At 36.9% G+C, this 22,207-nt stretch overlaps 2 protein-coding genes across 2 annotated transcripts; both read left to right on the top strand.

Moving 5' to 3' along the window:
- Positions 1–616: 616 nt before the first annotated feature.
- Positions 617–7,750, top strand: LOC149423984 (uncharacterized). Its single transcript, XM_089631948.1, has 3 exons — positions 617–718; positions 6,051–7,390; positions 7,528–7,750. The coding sequence occupies exons 1-3, from the start codon at positions 617–619 to the stop codon at positions 7,748–7,750; spliced, it is 1,665 nt and encodes a 554-aa protein (XP_089488074.1).
- A 3,094-nt stretch (positions 7,751–10,844) lies between these two features.
- On the top strand, positions 10,845–20,803 carry LOC149423983 (uncharacterized). The gene is made up of 5 exons (XM_089631947.1): positions 10,845–10,918; positions 14,741–16,343; positions 17,175–17,436; positions 18,121–19,205; positions 20,726–20,803. The coding sequence occupies exons 1-5, from the start codon at positions 10,845–10,847 to the stop codon at positions 20,801–20,803; spliced, it is 3,102 nt and encodes a 1,033-aa protein (XP_089488073.1).
- Positions 20,804–22,207: the final 1,404 nt, after the last annotated feature.

Genomic DNA, 22,207 nt, shown 5'->3' with positions numbered 1-22,207 from the left:
GGGCAGTTGGGGCGCGTAAGTGATTTGCGAAGATTGCCTTGAAAAGGGCAGTTGGGGCGCGTGCGCCTGCTCCAGGCCTGCTGGATTTCTCCGGCCAGCTGTAAGGTATTGGGGCCTGTTTGAACATAAGCCAGACGGAAGCAGTTTTGTGGCTATATTACAAGCCACGAAAAAACCACAAACTGCGCAAAATCAACAAACTACGCGAATCTCCTATATCTTTTGAATCGATCCTCTTCCAATCGTTTGGTTTGTGGACCCAATGTGAAATATGAGCTTATGTATGAGGATGTGATACCGTGTTGCCAGCTCCAACCCTCTGAGCTAACATTAACGTTTAATTTTTAAAGTGGTTTTCTTCGTTTAGCTCTGGTGTAACCGTCAATTACTGGATACCAAGAACTACTGAGCTTAGCTCCATCGTCTCTATTAATATTTACGGGATTTTTGTGCACAGGTGCCGGAAGAAAGGATCGAGTACCCGCGGTTGTAACGACCCTGGGAAATATGACTCACTCGCAGATTACATCTACGGTGCAAGGAAATCTGGGGGCAGGCAAGCCGTTCTCTTTCAAATACAACAGGAGGTGGCACGGCAAACTACTTCGTGCGCACGATGGAAGACCACCGCGCCCTCACCAACGGGCTGCGAGCGGAAGCTCGCGGTTTCCATACGTACACGGCTGAAGCTGATAAGCTGAATAAGGCTTCAACAAGGGTCTACCGATAGTGGAGACTGCTGAAATCTCTGATGACCTTGAAGCACAAAGCTTCCCGGCCATTAAAGTGGTCAGGATGACGACTTCTACCTGGCCCACTTCAATAAGGAAGTGAATATAGCGCAACACGACATAACAACCCAAAAACAAATAACAAACATAATTGATTATGTCATACTACCAATGATAAACCATTTGCCTTGTCACACTCAAACTAAAGTGAGATGTGTAAAAATTGTGATATACGCCTCTGCTACTATTTTCAATTTCATTCAATTTTCATGGCAACTTTAGATTTTTCAATGTGGTTAATATTATTACTGACAAGGTTTTCTCACTATTTTATCGGTTCATAAATGTATTTTCGGTAAAATAAATGGTAAAACACGAATATAATTAATGTGATATTTCGCATTCATGAGCCATATACTTGGATAAAATCGTAAAAATGAAAAAAGGGCTCCTGTGGGAATACAAGAAAAGAAAAAAGAGCTGTTGTGGGATTTGTTGGTTAATTATAAATACATAGAGCATCTTCCCAACTATGGCGAATTCTAAAATCTGAAAAAAAAATGAACTCCATGCTACACACATGTATGACGTTCATGGGAATGTGTTTATTTGCCACAATATTATTCTTTGCTACAATTCTTGAGACAACAATGTTGATAGTAGGTAAATTATTTTAAAATGAGAAAATAATACGGACATGTGCCGAGTCTGGTAGTCGAACATCATGTACAAAATGTATTTCTTTTGTACGTATGAAGAAAATTGAAATTTATTTATTCATATTCGTATTACACATTCTAAATATTTTTGCCTAATGTAGAAAAGGTATTAATTGGAACGCAGCCAACTTTGCATCGAATAAGCCGAGAATATTATCATTTTCGATTTTGAAAAATAAAATATAATTATTTGAAAAAAACGGCGTTTCGAACCTTTTTGCTGCAAAATACTGAAAAATTAATTTGACGTGCAAAATTGTTGCAAAATATCATCGCTTTCACTGAAAAGTAATACCGCTTATAGGTAATAATAAGGTAATTCGATAATGCGTTGATGCCATAAAGATAATTCAATAATGCTTTGATGCCATAGAGGTAATTCAATAATGCGTTGATGCCATAAAGATAATTCAATAACGCGTTGATGCCATAAAGGTAATTCAATAATGCGTTGATGCCATAAAAAATGAAGTAAATGTTTTTAGCATTTTGCGATAGATGCTAAATTTATTTAAATTCTGGATAAAGCTGGGGAAAGCGGTGCAGGCAGAGGCTGTGCAACGAACCTGGTTTAAGTCTAACGAATCATAAGTCATTTCCATCATGACCTACGGAGCTTTCAAATATTTAACCATGAAAATAGATTCGTTTCCATATTTTATGGTTTTATCAAAATCGAAATCAAAAGCAAAGCCGGTTTGTGAAACTAATAGTATTAGAAAATATTTTTTGTATTCATCATTATTATTTAATGCTTACTGTAATATTTTTTGCATTATATATAAAGAAGCGCGTTTGCTAAGAATTAAGATTTTGTGTGAGATTTGTTGGATATGTAAGAAACACAAAACATAATAATATCTACTCGGATACTTTGTACAGCTAACATAATATATTATAGACTGTGTTTTGGTAAAACCCTTCAAGTCACAATTTTGGGAATGTTACTTTTCAGTTTTTCGCATAGAATAGCCTTCTAAGTACATAGATAAAAAGGGTTTTCTAACCGTTGATGAAATTACTCATCCACTAACTCTCTCATAATTATAAACAGAATTGTAATATTTTAAATAATACAAATTAAAAACAAATTACCATATTCATATAAGCATCAAAAATTTTAATTAATTATTTTTACGAATTTGTAAATATTTTAATTAATTTAAAGAATTTGTAAATATACTTTTTTATCGTGTCATGTGAAGTTTTCATTTTTTTAGAGGGTTTTACAAAACCACAGTCGATATACTTAATTATTTATTTTAAATGCACTTGAAAACGATATAGGTATGAATTTCTCAAAATCTATTTATATAAAGATTAGTGTCTGAGGCGGAATTTGATTTGTATACAAATCTACAGATTTATTCCGAGACTGATAAAATCTTGCACACTTACCTTCAAAGCAGGAGGAAGGTTACTTTGTCTACATTAGATTGATTTCTAAAAACTCCGTGTTAAGCCCGGGCAACGCCGGGACTTCAGATGGTGAGATAGATATATTTTAGACTTACCTCTTACTCTCGTATACTCTCTCTCCACTCTGCCTTCTCACCAACTGGGGTCGCTTGGTGGGACAAGGGAGGTGAATTTAATTATAAAGATATAATTTAGTGCATGGATTTTAATTAGGTTCGATGCAATCCATCTATCTAAATCTTAATTATGCTTATTTCTACTTATATCTAAATCTTAACTAGTTGTCATATGGTTCGGATACAACTAACTTTGGGGCCTTTCCTGGCGCGATGTCGTCAGAATGCGGCAATGGGGCTGTGGCGGCGCGGGCGGGCGGTGTTTATATTATGTCGGTTTGACACTATCTAAATGTTCTCAAGGTACATCGGCACTTTGCAGCTCTATCCGTCCAATTGTTATTTTACTCGTTTATTATCTCAATAAACTAGCAATGTTCACTTCACGCTTTAACTGGCGATATCGATTATCTACTTTGTATAACTCACTTTCTTCTACTTCCTAGGAACCTCTTCCTGACTCACTCCTCTCTCTCCTGTTCCCGTATTGACTGTCTTCTTTCCTGAGCTCGTAGTACCTGTCGCCCCACCTTCTTCTATTAATTTAATTCTATTCTTCTTTTCCTCTACTTCTCACTTCTTTCCTTGCAACCCTCTGTCTGTCTGCCAACACCTTCTTTGTCTTGTCTTTGGGTGAACTCGTATGTCTTGATTCGTCACAGATCATGTCATTTTGTAAGACTGAAGTATGTGGGGGTGAAAAAAGAGAAAACTTGGAAAACAACTGGCTACTCGAATCAGATTACTGATAATAGCGATGGCTATTTCAGGTAAAGTTTCACATTTCAAGATTATAATTTGCTTTCTCACCAGGGATCACCCTGAGCGCATCGTCCACTTTAGAACAAGGTGCAAATTTATAATATCTAAAAATAATCGTGATTCATTTTTGGGTTATTATGCCGTGTTGCGCTTTCTCCTTCTTTGGCCAGTGGGTATTCAAATACGTGGTTGGTCAACATCCCTTGTTATCTTTTCAAATAATGGAGAAAAGGAAGGCGAAATATATTTTCATTGCATTTTAGTGTTTTAATTTTATTTAACTGTGATTATAAAATAATATGGAAAGTTGTAATCACGTTCAGAAGGAATGTTGAATAGACAGAGAGGGTATATTTTAGAAATAACTTGATAGAACTGGAATATTTGTATGGAGATAGGACAATTCAACAAAAGTATTTTATTTTATTTGGTTTTACGCCCAGCCGGACTTTCTTTGGATTTTAATAACAGAATATACCGAGTGAACTATCGAAAATTATACAAAAAAATTAAAGCATGATATAACAGTAAACTGATAAACTAAATATGAAACAATATTAGTAAATCATGTAAATATAACATAAAATCATCATGTGACATAAAATAATATAGTAACTAGAACAATACTACACATAAGACAAATCACTAAAATTAAGAAAATAAGCGGAAATCACACAGAGAAACAAAACGAAAAATCGATCATTTCGATTTGAGTAATATATTTATTTTTTTTGCTTCTAAGTATATTCACAAAACCTAAACAATATTTAAATAAATGAATAGCTACTATATCATTATTAAACAATTAAGATAACATTAATGTTGGGAAAACAGACTTCAAAATACCCCCACAGAATATGAAATTTATTGTCACAATTATTTTACAGAATAGAATATAAATGTGGTTAAAACCACAGTTTGAAAATGCCCTTGAAAGCCAAAACAGCTGTAACAATAACAAAAACCAATAAATACTTGCAGAACTTAAAAATTATATTAATAAATTTGATTTTTAAATTAAATGGAATTTTACGAACTAAACACAAAAACAATAAATAAATAACTAAATTAACCCCCATATTTTACCAAATTTCCAACTTCATACGCGATTTACCCGAGAATGCTCAAATTTAAATAAAATTGTACAACAAAATCCAGTCCAAATGTGTTGAAGATTCGCCAGTTTCCCGCTTGTACTACGATTTTCCGTACACAGATTTGTACCAGAGCTCCGTTCTGCCACCGAGATCGTCAAAATGTAGCAATAATCATACTTATAATTGTATGAATTGAAGTAAAATAAACATGGACGACATTTCTAAAAGCCTACGCGCATTTGTGTATAATAAGGACAAGTCATGTCTATGCACATAATATTATTGTGATTGCCTTCCTGTAAAAACTTGTGTAAATACGGAATATAACAAACTAAAGCCTATTTAAAAAGACATTTATCTGTTGTCAAACAAGCAGAATACTATAAATACCGGGTTGTTGCTCACATTTCCCTAGTTATTACTTTCTCAGTCAAAGCATTTCAAGGGATTCGAAATGTACACGAAAACATTGATACTTTTTACGATTTTTGTGAGTTACTTTTAAAGTTTTTAAATTTTTACTCATATTATTTGGTAACTGTGAACATTTTATAGAAACAATTTGTTAGATTATTTTTTTTATGAATATTTTTTTTTTTTTTTAAAAGAAAGACAAACATTCCCGGGTCACGAATAACCCAACAATGTTTGAAAATCTCCTACTACCACCACAGAAAGCCGAAAATGTTGCTTGTGTTGTGATGGAGGACTTAGCCAGCCGAGGAATCGAACACGCGACGCTCGGGTGAGACCCAAGCGCTATGCCCACTCAACCACTGACCGGTCATTGACCACATGACCGGCCTATTATTCTTATCATACGCCATTCAAAAATTACAAGCTAGGTATCGTTTATTACTCGCGATAGATGTATCGCCTTCAAAATTTGTATTTGTTTTTAATATTTTCTGTATCTCTACTTTTGGAAAAAAATTATGTGTTGTTAATCAAATTTAAATTGCTTTTGAAAATAAGTAAATCAGTAGGATATTTTGGACCTCGTTTTCAATCCCAGGATTTCGTCATTTTAAATATTAAGTAATTCCACCTAGAATTTTAAGTGTTCGGAAGCATACATTACATAATTATAGAAATTAATAAAATCAATTCATCTCATCCCAGGTTTTCGTGAATATAAAACCACACTATTTATGACACTCTTTCTTTCTTGAAATGTCCCAATTAATAAGAATATTTTATTTTCAGGTCACAACATGGCAAATTGCACATTCGGCCATCAACTGCAATAAACTGAGTTTCTATTGTGGTTCAAGTACGGCATTCTATGACTGTATTGAAGATGGGACGAGCAACACATTCACTGATCCGGCAGACCCTTCGTTCACGCTAAACCCGTGTCCTGCTGGAACCGTCTGTGACACGAATCAGCCGAATCCTTGCACTGGCTTTACCCTAAGCCCAAAGGTCAAACCCACTACAGTCAAAATCACCGTGAAACCAACGATCAAGCCAACTGTCAAGCCGACTGTAAAGCCAACAATTAAGCCCACTGTAAAACCAACGATCAAGCCGACTGTCAAACCTACCATAAAACCAACTGTCAAACCAACCGTCAAACCAACAATTAAGCCCACAATAAAACCTACTGTCAAACCCACTGTGAAGCCAACCATTAAACCTACTGTCAAACCAACTATTAAGCCCACTTTAAAACCCACTGTGAAACCTACTGTCAAACCCACTGTGAAGCCAACCATTAAACCTACTGTCAAAACGACCGTCAAACCAACTATTAAACCCACTTTAAAACCCACTGTAAAACCTACTGTCAAACCCACTGTGAATCCAACCATAAAGCCTACTGTAAAGCCTACTATCAAACCAACTGTCAAACCAACCGTCAAACCAACTATTAAACCCACTGTAAAACCAACTGTCAAACCCACAATCAAGCCAACAGTCAAACCTACTATAAAACCTACTGTGAAACCTACTGTCAAACCCACTGTAAAGCCCACTGTCAAACCCACAATCAAGCCAACAGTCAAACCTACTATAAAACCTACTGTGAAACCTACTATCAAACCCACTGTAAAGCCCACTGTCAAACCCACAATCAAGCCAACAGTCAAACCTACTATAAAACCTACTGTGAAACCTACTATCAAACCCACTGTAAAGCCCACTGTCAAACCCACAATCAAGCCAACAGTCAAACCTACTATAAAACCCACTGTGAAACCTACTGTCAAGCCAACTGTCAAACCTACTATTAAACCAACTGTCAAACCCATCGTAATTGGATGGAATTTCAATTGCACAATTTCTGGTCGTTTCCTAAGTACTCGCCGTTCCGACTGTCAAGAATATGTTATCTGCACTTTAACTTCATCCGGAAGCTTTATCGCGAGTTATTATCAATGCCCAACTATGACGATTTTCAGTCCATCATTGCTGAGGTGTACCCTGGCGTCTCTGACAACTTGCATTCCTGTAACTACCACAACACCCAGAGTAACTCTGCAACCACCTATCTGCAAAGTAGACGGGAGATGTAGCAATCCATTTGTAGCCGATTGCAAAGGGTATGTTGTTTCAACAACGTATTCAAAAGGAATCCGCATCGAAGCGTATTACATATGTCCTGCAACGTCATATTTCAACCCGTCGACTCTGAAATGCACGATTTTTCCGTTCTACATCTGCCCTTCGATGGTAACAGTCAAGCCAACAACCCGAAGAGTCACGATCAAACCTACAACCCGAAGAGTCACGATCAAGCCTACAACCCGAAGAGTCACGATCAAGCCTACAACCCTAAGAGTTACAGTCAAGCCTACAACCCGAAGAGTCACAGTCAAGCCAACAACCCGAAGAGCCACAGTCAAGCCGACAACGACAACGAAACGCCCTACTCGGTGTACAGCAGTAGGAAAAATAAGTGATCCTTCAGTTGCAAATTGCAAAGGTTACATCCTGTGTTCTCGCGATACATCAGGAAATTTAGTGGAAGCCAAGTTCATTTGTCCGTCGACTTCTGTTTTCGATCCTATTAACAGAGTTTGCTCTGTGTTGTATAGTTGTATCCCGCCCTGTACTAAAGCTGGCAGGTTTGCGGATCCTTCTGTGACTGGATGTAAAGGATATATTATTTGCAGTCAAACCTTGCTTGGGTTCATCCAAACTAAATATACCTGTGCTAGCATAACTTTGTACAATTCTGTGACAAATATGTGCACTCTTCCAAGCGTTTACACATGTCCCAATTAATTCTATTCATAATAATGATTTTCCGTAGGTACCGGTTGATCAGTTTACATTATTTCCATGTATCATTTTAATATGTTAACAAAAAAAATACTTATAACTAAAATTGTGTATTCTTATTTTATTTGACAATTATTACAAGTCAAAAAGTTGATTTACTCGTAGGATTTTATTATGCAGAATAACTCCAAAACCTACAATGATTCCTTTAAAAAATGACAGTTAAAATGCTTTATAACGACATTTAGGAACAATAATAAAGTCCACAACTTTTGTTTAATGTGTGTTTAAACATACACTTAATTTATCAATTTAAAAAAAAAAGAATAATATACCTGTGCTAGCATAACTTTGTACAATTCTGTGACAAATATGTGCACTCTTCCAAGCGTTTACACATGTCCCAATTAATTCTATTCATAATAATGATTTTCCGTAGGTACCGGTTGATCACTTTACATTATTTCCATGTATCATTTTAATATGTTAACAAAAATAAATACTTATAACTAAAATTGTGTATTCTTATTTTATTTGACAATTATTACAAGTCAAAAAGTTGATTTACTCGTAGGATTTTTTTATGCAGAATATCTCCAAAACCTACAATGATACCTTTAAAAAATGACAGTTAAAATGCTTTATAACGACATTTAGGAACAATAATAAAGTCCACAACTTTTGTTTAATGTGTGTTTAAACATACACTTAATTTATCAATTTAAAAAAAATTAATAATAAAAATTATCAAAATAGACGAAAGTATATTTATAAATTTACAAATTACTAGTATGAAAAGGGATGAGGTTTATAAGTATTTAGGATACCCACAATCAAATAGATTAGACCATACTAGTATTAAAAATGATGTTAGGATTCAATTTCAAATTAGGATCAGAAAATTTTTAAAATGCAATATATCTGCTAAAAATTTAGTAACAGCAATAAATACTTGAATATAATATATTTATCACATATTTACATCACATTAGATCTAAGATGTTCGCCAACTAAAGAAGAGAGTGCCCATATTTTGATAAAATATAAAGCCTAAAAAGTTATTGTCTTTGACCGGTCAGTGTCTGAGTTGGCATTACGTCTGGGTCCCACCCAGGCGCCGTGAGTTCAATCCCTCGACTGACTAAGTCCTCCATCACACAAGCAACATTAATTAGTAGGAAATGTTCAAGTAATTTCTTCTTCCTTTAGTTATTTATTTATGGTGTGCATATGAATGACAACATTACAGATATTTAATCTAATTTTTTCTCGGAACGGTTACGTGGAATATATCCAATTTTACCTCCACCATGTTCAGGCAGCAGGTTGCTCTTCCCACAGGCGAATTCGGTTACAGATTTGTGCGACTTGCTTGATACTACAATATGTTGAAACTCATTTTTGATTTGTGCCAGAATCTCACTATTAGGTATGATTGTACGTTGTCGTTGACTAATTTGAAAAAAATATTTTAAGTGTAAAGGCTGCGCGGCCTTTTTCACTAATAAAAAATCGTAAAAAAAACATTTTTCGGAGATAAATTTTCCAAGAGACAATACCCTAAAATAAATCCAGAATGTGCGACAATACCCTAAAATAAACCATAAATGGCAATACACAGGGCCAAATCTTTAAAGCGCGCCGAATATTCCGACATAAGTGATGAATATTCGGCGCGCGGTCGACTTTGCCCTAGCAGACCTAGAAAATCGACCTTTCCGTGAGATTTATTTTCATTATTTCTGATGCACGTATCACTAAAATGTCAAATATTTCTAATTCTTTCGAAGTTACCAATACATCGTCTATAAAAATAAAATCTGGTGCTTACCGATAATTTTATAGTTGAAAAACGTTTTATAAAATTTTGTAACGGTTTTACATGAAATATTTCAATAGTAAGGTCCTGTTTATATTAATATTAAATGTAAATAACTTGCATCCGTAAAGATCCCTCTAGATACATTTAAGATTTGAGTAATTCTTTCATCAGAAATAATTAAAATGTGAGCGTCAAGTAAACCCCTATTATAAGAGTCTTACGTCACCTTAAATTGTTCATTTGTAATTTAAATTTACCTCTAGTTAAATAATAACTAATAGTTGCCTCTAAAATTATGAAAAATTTAATTATTCATTATAAAGATATGGCAAATATCCTTATTAGATATTTGCTATAACTTTTGCATGAATAATAATAGTTTGGTTGAGTATTTTTGCCTGAAATCAGTCGACAAAATGAGATGATTCATAAAGGACCCAGTCAATACAGATCTTCTACTATCTTCTACTGCAATATATCAGTGAGTAAGGACTGACAAATCCCTGTAGTTTGTACAACATTTAGGCACACTTTACACTACATCTAAAACTGATTCTTTATAGCATTTAGGATTTAGGCAGAACCCACGAAAAGCTGCAGGGATAACATGCTTATTTGGGGATCTGGTGAGGAGGCACGAAATGAAAGATGTTGTGAAGATCACAGTGTTTTATTTGAGTCAGGTTGCCGTATGTGAGATAACTTAACCACAAGGTGGTGAAGTGATGTCAGTGAGTCGACGCCGCTGCTGGTGACCGGACTCGTTGACTGTAAGGAACTGGTGAAGAACGTGGGTCTTCCCGGTGCTCCAGTGCTGAACAGGATAGCCGAAAGGTGCAGTGGACCTGGTCGGCGGTTGTGCGGTAGATGGCATAGACCGGCGTGGTCTAGATGGTGGATGTAGCGCTGGTCAGATGTGCTGGAACCAGGGCGCTGTGTTGATTATCCCGATGGAGTCCATGATTGAAAAGCCGGGTGTTATCGCCCCGCGCGCAGCGGAAGGGCGCGGGTTGTCACTCGCGAAGTATTGTTAATTGTTGAACGACTGATGACTGACTGACTGTCGAGTTCCTTCACACGCTCTCTCTTTTATAATGTGAAGAATCTTCTAGAAACATTCTAGTTGCTATGGTAGATATTACCAAACAACAAAATAAAGAATTAAAGAAAATCTAAAAAGCTTGTTTGGAAACTTCTAGAATAACGTTCGAATCAAGTAGGTATCACTACACTTATATGCTGTTCATGGTAGTGAAATATCATTTTTTGTAAATTTTCGCTCAGAGCATAAAAATGCAACCGGCTGATGGTTATGGATATCGTATTTGTCTCATTTTTGTGCATCGGGGTAATTTTTGATTTTTTCAGATGTCTGTTAATTTATTTGCTAATAGTTCATTTATAGTATTAAAAAATGATGTAATAGTAGATTGAAAATAAATCGTAAACCTTTGAGAATAGAGGTAGGTAGGACACGTTGAGTTGGGCTTGCTTGGTGCAGATACCGTCCTCTGTGACTCTGACGGGGCCTACTCCGTATCTTTCGAAACTTTCCTGCCTCCGGTTTAGCCACAAATTCCTCGTCCTCCGGTGCTTTACACTCGGTAAATATTTATATATTGTAATTACAATGCGGAGGAATTTCTAAAATTTGAACTCTGTGTTTAGTATATTTAGAGAAATATTTTATTAATTAGAGACGATGCTCACTCAGTTGACAGCACCGGAAAGGAAAGGTCAAGCAAACCACGAAGATACAGAGTAGGCCGCCAGGTCAAACCTGTCAACATGTCAACCTGTGGGACCTGTCCGTTCTGTGTATGGGATGAAGTTAACATCAAGAAGAGCTGGCTATTATAGCTGGATGAAGTATTTAATTAATTTCCGCCAAATGTCAATGGACTAAAGTGCGTCATTTGATTTTTAGCGACTTTACATAATTCCAAATTAATTCCGGGGACATTCGAGGTTTAGCTTCGTTCTTATTAAATGTAGAGTCGTTCTTAACAAAAAAATTAGCGTCCTTGCAAGAGCCCTGAAGGGGTAACCATAAGTTACCTATACCGGGGCGGGTAAGTGGTGGGATCCTCGAAAATTCCAAAATTGGTTGGAATTGGCAGATATTAATAATTCGGTGGAGTTAAATATTTTTCTTGTCAATACCCGATCACACATTTAACTAAATTACGGCAACCTGAGAGTTGAAACACCTTAAAAACTAGAACTGATGTGTAAAATATAACAAGATTTTTGGAAAAGACGTCCCAAACTAATACATCTTATTTTTACGACCCACCACAACTTATTTTTTTACCGGTGTCATAATATTTGCTATACGTTTACCCGACAGAGATAATATATGTCAAGAATTCCAGACAACAACGAAAAATCAAATAAATGTTACCTATTATTATTGTAATTATAATAAAGGTAGATTCGAAACCTTGGGCTAAAACTGAATATAAATATATTTTTTATATAATGTAGAAACATCTTATCATTTGTTTGTGAAACGCATTTATAAATACAATGTTTATAAAAATCACTCTCATTCTCCTCGGAGAGTACAACAATTAACACAGAATCCAACATGGACAAAATAGAAATAACATTTCATATTATATTCCTGCTTGTAAGTATACTAGTTATTATTAATTATGGAATTACTCAATCTTCATATTTATAATTTATTTCTTTAATATGCTGGCTACGATCATTTTACACATATTCAAAAAATATTATTAGCAATTTGTCACGCATAATGTTATTTACAAGCGATCTTCCTTCAGCGAATTGTTATTATAAGATTTCTTTAGTGATTTCTAAGTACATTTTTATGGCCTAGCGCACACATGTGTTAAGTGCAGTTTTAAGTAAAACAATTACGTGTTTTGTAAAGCATTTATTGAGATTACTTACTTATTTCATCCAGCATGGATACGATTATTCACATTAAGTTTGTTGCTTTACATCTTATATTTAACCTTGTGTATTGTTATAAATCGAATTTTCAAATTACACTTTAGACGAGACAATACCATAAAATAAAGTCGGACTCTTAACAACCAACTCATAAATCTTAAATATAAAATAATTAATTAATCTTAAATATAAATAACTTATATGCGTAGGTATTTCTCTACAAAAAATTACATATTATCATTTTGAAATCGTTGGAATTAATTAAAATGTTAGCCTCGCCTCGGGACGTGTGTGTGTGTGCGTGCGCTAAGCCATCGATTTATCAGTACACTCACCTCGTGTCCCTTTTTTCAAATACTGTATCAAACTATAAATTAATGTACAAATAAATGTATTATGACAGTCCAGTCAATTTACGAAAATTCCTTGCCAATAATTCCTCGTGTAGTTCAAAATCATTGATACATCTTTATTTTTTCGGAATAACTTTATTGAATAAAACCTCAAATTGTAATATGTAATTATTGAAGACAATATTAGAGATTTCTAAACGAAAATCTGAACCTTTTCTGATTTTTCTGTTTCAGATTTTCGTTTAGAAATCGCTAATATTGTCTTCAATAATTAAATATTGATACATCGTTTGGGTTGACACGGAATCCCCGCGCCCGGCGTTACTCGGCAAAAAAAAAGTTTTTTTGAATAATATAGTATATTTGCTACAATTTGAGCACAATAGAGGTATAGAGATAGAGCTTATTAAAACAAATATACAGCTTACAAAAACAGCAATTTAATGTACTAAGTGTGATATTCGTGAATTTTTAAGTACACTCGTTTTTACGTACAGAGATATTTATCATAATTGGTCTTTGATAAAAAAAAAATATTTTAAATCGCTGTTTTAATCGGTTGTGTCTTGAGAATCGTCATATACGGCAACAATGAAAACAAAAGCTTAAAATTTGCAATTTTTGTCGGGTAACGGCGAGCGCAAGGGTTCGTCGAGGTCGAAAACATGGTTTTGACGTCACTGTGGCAACCCAAGTAATATATCAAAACTACCCAACCTTCTGCAGGGAATTCCCTTTTTGTAATATATTGACTGTACATCTCTTACTTTAATAAAATATCTAACATCGCGATGATGGCGTTCATGCGATGCATCGTTACGTCATGGACAAACATCTTTTTGCGAAACATATTGACCAAAAATGATCGACTTTGCGTTTATAACAGGAAACTCAATTTTTGATTTATCTCTTTTCTCCTTTCCCACGCAGAATTTAATTTGGATTCGTGTTGGAATTTATGCGAAAATTTTCATGGTTGGTTACTTTGTGGCAAAACTAAAACACTTTAAAAACTATTACATAATAATTTTTATGTCCCATCCAGGTAACTTTCGCACAAAATGCAAAATCGTTGGACGTAGATTGCTTTGGCAAGGACTTCTTCTGCTCAGATACCACGACATTTTACGAATGTGTTTCTCTAGACGGCATCACCACCAGTACCCTTGGAGATCCACAGACCTGTCCGTTGGGCACAATATGTGATAACACCAAGGCATTGGCCTGCGATGGTTTCAATTCTGGCACAACGCAGAAACCCATAACCACAACACAGGTAGTCCCAATTGTAAGTAGTAAATTATTATATGTTAAAATGACTATTGGTCAATTAATCAAAATCGGTAACTCAGTGAAATTGTTCGAATGTACACTGATAACTGTTTAATAAAATCAATTACCTTCCAGGTATTCCAACCAACTGATTGTGGGACAAATGATTTTTACTGCACAAGTTCAACAACATTTCTGGATTGCATACCTACTATAAATGGAGGATACGAGACGTTTCCGGGAGAACAATCTTGCACAATTGGTACACTGTGCGATAACACCAAGAGTATTGTGTGCAGTGGTTACCAATTATCCACGACAACAACAGTGAAACCTACTACCACTCGAAAACCAACTACCACACCAAAACCAACAACTACTTTTAAGGCCACCACAACACATAAACCAACAACAACCAAAAAACCTACCACCACTCAAAAACCAACAACCACACATCAACCCACTATCACACTTAAACCAACGCCAACACTTAAGCCGACTATAAGTCTGAAACCTACAACCACACCAAAGCCTACTACGATACTAAATCCAACAATCACAGGGAAAACCACAACTACACTGAAACCTACCACCGCTCGTAAACTAACAAATCCAACTATAACTCTGACACCCACAATTACACCAAGTTCTACTACAACACTAAAGCCAATAACCAAGAGTAAGATCACAACTAAACTGAAACCTACGACCACTATAAAACCAACTACCACTATGAAGCCTGCAACCACACTTAAACTAACAATGAAACGTAAATCCACTACTACATTAAAACCAATCAGAACACTTAAACCTACTACTACATCGAAGCCAACAACCACACTAAAACCTACTACCACATTAAAGCCAACAACCACTCGAAAGCCCACAACTACAGTGAAACCTACCACCACCCCTAAACCAACTTCCACTCTTAAGCCCACTACAACATCGAACTCAACAACCACCCCTAAACCAACTTCCACTCTTAAGCCCACTACAATATCGAACTCAATAACCACCCGAAAGCCAACTACCACACTAAAGCCAACAACAACACAGCATCCCACAACTACAGAGAAGCCCACAACTACACAGCAACCCACTACCTCACTAAAACGATCAACCACACTTAAGCCTACTACCACACTTAAGCCTGCTTTCAGTACCACACTTAGGTTAACAACAAAACGAAAACTCACTACCACATTGAAACCAACCACAACACTTCAGCCTACGACAGCATCGACGCCAACAACCACACGGAAACTTATTACCACACTAGAGTCAACAACCACACAGAACCCGATAACTACAGTGAAACTTATGACTACTCGTAAACATACCACTACTTTTAAGGCTACTACCACACTTAAACCAACTACCACACTAAAAATAACAACCACACTTAAGCCTGCCACCACACTTAAGCCTATTTCCACACTTAAGCCAACAACCTTAAGTAGACCCACAAACACCCTAAACCCTACTACATCGTCGAAGATTATAACCACAATAAAGCCAACAACTACACTGAATCCCACAACTAAAGCGAAACCTACCACCACTCCTAGATCAACGTCCACTCTTAAGCCCACAACTACAGTGAAACCTACCACCACTCCTAAACCCACTGTAACATCGAACTCAACAACCACCCGAAAGCCAACTACCACTATAACGCTAACAACAACACAGCATCTCACAACTACACAGAAGCTTACTACTACTACTCGTAAACCTACTACCACACTAAAACCAACAACCACACAGACTCCCACAACTACAGTTAAACCTACCACTACTCGTAAACCAACCAAGCCACCTACAACTTTGACACCTACAACTCCACCAAAGCCTACTACAACACTAAAGCCAACAACCACGAGGAAGGCCACAACTACAGTGAAACCTACCACCACCCCTAAACCAACTTCCACTCTTAAGCCCACTACAACATCGAACTCAACAACCACCCGAAAGCTAACTACCAGACTAAAGCTAACAACAACACAGCATCCCACAACTACAGAGAAGCCCACAACTATACAGCAACCCACTACCTCACTAAAACGATCAACCACACTTAAGCCTACTACCACGCTTAAGTCAACAACAAAACGAAAACCCACTCCCACATTGAAACCAACCACAACACTTCAGCCTACTACAGCATCGACGCCAACAACCACACTGAAACTTATTACCACACTAAAGTCAACAACCACACAGAACCCCATAACTACATTGAAACTTATGACTACTCGTAAACAGACCAGCACTTTTAAGCCTACTACCACACTAAAGTCAACAACCACACAGAACCCCATAACTACAGTAAAACTTATGACTACTCTTAAACAGACCAGCACTTTTGAGCCTACCACCACTTTTGAGCCTACTACCACACTAAAAATAACAACCACACATAAGCCTACCACCACACTTAAATCTACTTCCACACTTAAGGCAACATCCTTAAGTAGACCCACAAATACCCTAAAACCTACTACATCGTCGAAGCCTATAACCACAATAAAGCCAATAACCACACTGAATCCCACAACTAAAGCGAAACCTACCACCACTCCTAGATCAACGTCCACTCTTAAGCCCACAACTACAATGAAACATACCACCTCCCCTATACCCACTATAACATCGAACTCAGCAACCACCCGAAAGCCAACTACCACACTAAAGCTAAAAACAACACAGCATCTCACAACTACAGAGAAGCTTACTACTACTACTCGTAAACCTACTACCACACTAAAACCAACAACCACACAGACTCCCACAACTACAGTTAAACCTACCACTACTCGTAAACCAACCAAGCCAACTACAACTTTGACACATACAACTCAACCAAAGCCTACTACAACACTAAAGCCAACAACCACGAGGAAGACCACAACTACACTAAATCCTACCACCACTTTAAAACCAACCACCACTCTAAGGCATACAACCACACCTAAACCTAGAACGACACGTAAATCCACTACTACATTAAACCCATCCAGAACACTTATACCTACTACTACATCAAAGCCAACAACCCCACTAAAACCTACTACCAAAATTAAACCAACAATCACTCAAAAGCCTACCACAACACCAAAGCCAATAAAGCCAATAACTACACGGAAGCCTACAACTACACAGCAACCCACTACCACATTAAAACGATCAACCATGCTTAAGCCTACTACCACACCTAAGCCTGCTTTCACTACAACACTTAGATCAACAACCAAACGAAATTCTACTACCACATTAAAACTAACCACATCACTTCAGAATCAAAACAACACAGCATCCCACACCACACGAAAACTTATTACCACACTAAAGTCAACAACCACACAGAACCCTATAACTACAGTGAAAATTATGACTACTCGTAAACAGACTACCACTTTTAAGCCTACTACAACACTAAAACCAACAACCACAATTAAACCTACTACAACACTTACGACAACTACCACACGTAAACCTATTACCACACTTAACCCATCATCCACACAAAAACTCAATACCACATTAAAACCAACCACAACACTTAAGCCTACTATTATAGTGAAACCAACCACAACAACATCGAACTCAATAACCAGCCGAAAGCCAACTACCATACTAAAGATAACAACAACACAGCATCTCACAACTACAGATAAGCCTACTATTAGTACTCGTAAACCTACTACCACACTAAAACCAACAACCACACAGAATCCCACAACTACAGTGAAACTTACCACTACTCGTAAACCAACCAAGCCAACTACAACCTTGACACCTACAACTCCACCAAAGTCTACTACAATACTAAAGCCAACAAACACGAGAAAGACCACAACTACACTGAAACCTACCACCACTTTTAAACCAACCACCATTCTAAGGTCTACAACCACACCTAAACCAACAACGACACGTAAATCTACTACTACATTAAACCCAACCAGAACACTTAAACCTTCTACTATATCGAAGCCAACAACCTTACTAAAACCTACTACTACACTAAAGCCAACAACCACTCAAAATCCTACTTCAACACTGACGCCAACAATTACACAGCAACCCACTACCACGCTAAAACCATCAACCACACTTAAGCCTATTTTCACACTTAAGCCGACAACCACAAGTAAACCTACAACCACAAGTAAACCAACCACAACACTTAAGCCCACTACAACACTAAAGCCAAGAACCCAACGGATGCCCACTACTACACTGAAACCCACTACTACTAAAAATACCACAACAACATTTAAACAAAAAACCACAATAAAACCGACAACGACTCATAAACCCACTACCATACTAAAAACAACCACAACACTTAAGCAAACGACTACAAGTAAACTCTCTACCACACTTAAAATAACGAGTACAGTTAAGCCCACTGCAACACTGAAACCAACCACTACTCATAAACCAAAAACCACTATAAAAGCGACAACGACGCTTGAACCAACCACCACAATTAAACCTGCCACAACTCCTAAACAGACCGCTACTTTTAAGCCTACTACTATACTAAAACCAACAACAACAATTAAGCTAACCACAACACTGAAACCATCGAAAACACTAAAGCCAACAACCACAGAGAAACCCACAACTACCGCAAAAGCTACCACGACACCTAAGCAAACAGCTACACTAAAACCCACCACGCCTCTCAAGCGTGTTACCACTCTCAGGCCCATTCCTACACTAAATCCAACTACAACGCTTAAGCCAACTGTAACACTGAAACCAACCACCACACTAAAGCCTACTACAACATTTAAGCCTACTACCACATATAGGCCCACTAACAGTCAAAAACCAGCAACCACACGTCAACCCACTACCACTCCTAAACCAACGACAACACTTAAGACGACTACATCTCTGAGATCTACAACTACACCAAAGCCAACTACGACACTTAAGCTAACAACCACAGGGAAGACCACAACTACACTCAAACCTACCACCACTCGTAAACTAACTACCACTCTGAAGCCCAATATCACTCTGAAACCATTAACCACATTTAAGACTACTACCATACTTAATCCTACTAGAACACTTAACCCAACAACAAAACGAAAACCCACTACCACACATAAACCAACCACAACACTTGAGCCTACTACAACATTGAAGCCAACAACCACCCGAAAATATATTACCACACTTAAATCAACAACTACACTCAATCCAACTACCACACTTAAGCCCACTACTACTCCTAAGGCTGCAACGCCACCTACCATAAGCAAACCAACGACTACACATAAAACTATCACAACACATAATCCAACGACACCTAAACCAATAGTCCCATTTGTATGCAAATCTGTTGGGCGATTTTTAAGCCTTCGAAGAGCTGATTGCAAGGAGTACATAATTTGCTCAATTAGTTCATATGGCAATTATTCGGTTACATATTTTCTTTGCCCTTCAACGACCTTTTTCAATGCTGCCACAAGAAAATGTGCGTTTGTTTACAACTGTCAACCATCAACAACAGTAACGTCAAAAGCTCCCATAACATCGAAAGCAACAATCAAGACAACAATGATACCCACGGTTAAACCCACTTTTAAAACAACTGTTAGACCAACTCCTATACCCATAACAGCAAAACCAATTACTCTTAAACCTATGCCATTTGTTTGCAAAACTGCAGGACGTTTCCTGAGCCCCAGGAGATTGGACTGTAAGGAATACATTATTTGTTCTTTTGATTCCACCGGAAAATTGATTATAACGTATTATTTGTGCCCTTCAACTACGACATTCAATGCATTTACAGGTAAATGTGCTTTCAATGTAGTTTGTCGTCCAATAACGACAGCTTTACCCACAACGAGAAGACATACCACGCCAAGACCCACAACCAAAAGACCCACTACGTCAAAACCGATAACTGAAAGACTTACTACGACAAGACCCACAACTAAAAAACAAACTTCTTCAAGACCCCCAACTAAAATACCTACTACGCCAAAACCCACAACTAAAAGACATTCTACAAGGGAATCCACTACAATTAAGCGAACAACTCAAAAACCAACTGTCAAACCAACGACTTCAAATCCGTTTGTGTGTAAAAGCGTTGGACGTTTCATGAGTCCAAGAAGAGTGGATTGTAAGGAATATGTCATTTGTTCAGTCAATTCCTCCGGAAACTTAATTGCGACCTATTACTTATGCCCTTTAACGACAACATTCAATGCATTAACGGGTAAATGTGCTTTCAATGTTGTATGTAGTCCAGTAACAACAATTTTACCCACTACGAGAAGACCCACAACGCCAAGACCCACAACCAAAATACCAACCACAGTTAAGCGTTCAACTCTGATATCAACAATTAAACCGACTATAAAACCTACAGTTAAGCCAACTTCTTCAAAACCTGTTGCACAATTCGTATGCAAAAATGTTGGGCGTTTTTTAAGCCCAAGAAGAGCAGACTGTAAGGAATATGTGGTTTGTATGGCTAATTCTTTGGGAAAATTAATTGAAACGTATTACTTGTGTCCTTCGACGACGATATTCAATGCGATGACTTCCAAATGTGCGTATTCAGCGTTGTGTGGTCCAGCTTCAACACTAATGCCTACAACGAGGAGACACACTACAAAAATACCTACTACAAGAAAACCAACAACAAGAAGACCCACGACAAGAAGACCCACAACAAGAATATCAACAACGATCAAACCGACCACGAAAAATCGGACTGTGAAGCCGACAATCAATCCAACGATTTCGATACCAATTGTCCCATTTGTGTGCACCACGACTGGACGATTCTTAAGCCTGCGAAGGTTAGACTGCAAGGAATACGTCATCTGCACAGCTAACTCAATTGGAAAATTAGTGGCTACCTACTACTTGTGTCCTTCTACCACTGTATTCAATATCTTCACAGGCAAATGCGGTTTCACTATACTTTCCATATGTCAACCAACTATCACAACGTTAAGGCCTACCACGAAGAAGCCCACTACAACAAAGCCGGTGTTCTCTTGTAATAAAGCTGGAAAATTTGAAGATACTACTGTGTCGGGTTGTAAAATATATATTCTGTGTTCTATTAATAGCAGTGGCTCAATCACACAAACCAAATATCAATGCCCAAGTATTGCGTTGTTTAATCCTCAAACATCTATGTGCTCCTTGCCGCAAAGCTACACATGCACGAGATAAGATTTTTTTTTAATCTTTCAAAAATTGTTAACACATATTTTTAGGGTTCATCGCATTCATAATGGTTCGTATACATTTGCGAACCAAGACACGAATTACGGGAAAGGAACAAAGCAACTGCAAGCGGCGTTTCGCACCATTTGCGGTTGCTTCGTTCCTTTCCCATAAGTTGAGGTTCAGTTCGGTAGTTTGGCTCGCGTATGTTTACGTAGCATTAAAATCGAAAAACTTCACCAGTATTTGAATTATCAACATTTATACGTCAACGAATTTTCTTGTACATGGGAATCAAATAAACAACATAGACTCGATGTAGATTTTGTAGGTTGATAATATATACCATAATGTATCCGAGACTAACATCTTACCATATTAATAGTTCTTCATTGATTTATTTTAATTTTAAATTTTAGCTCTAAGTTAGGTACTACTGTGTATATATTGTACAAAATGTAAGTATTTAATAAATTGCATGATTAAAAATTCGAGTGTTTTTCATATTAATTGTTAACAATATTCAAAATGTTAATGCTAGTCAT

This window comes from Hesperophylax consimilis, chromosome 5 (assembly GCF_061612785.1).
Source record: "Hesperophylax consimilis isolate HC1 chromosome 5, BYU_Hcon_1.0, whole genome shotgun sequence".
NCBI lineage: Eukaryota > Metazoa > Arthropoda > Insecta > Trichoptera > Limnephilidae > Hesperophylax > Hesperophylax consimilis.
Note: the sequence above shows the minus strand (reverse complement) of the source record. Positions and strands in the feature narration are given on the sequence as shown.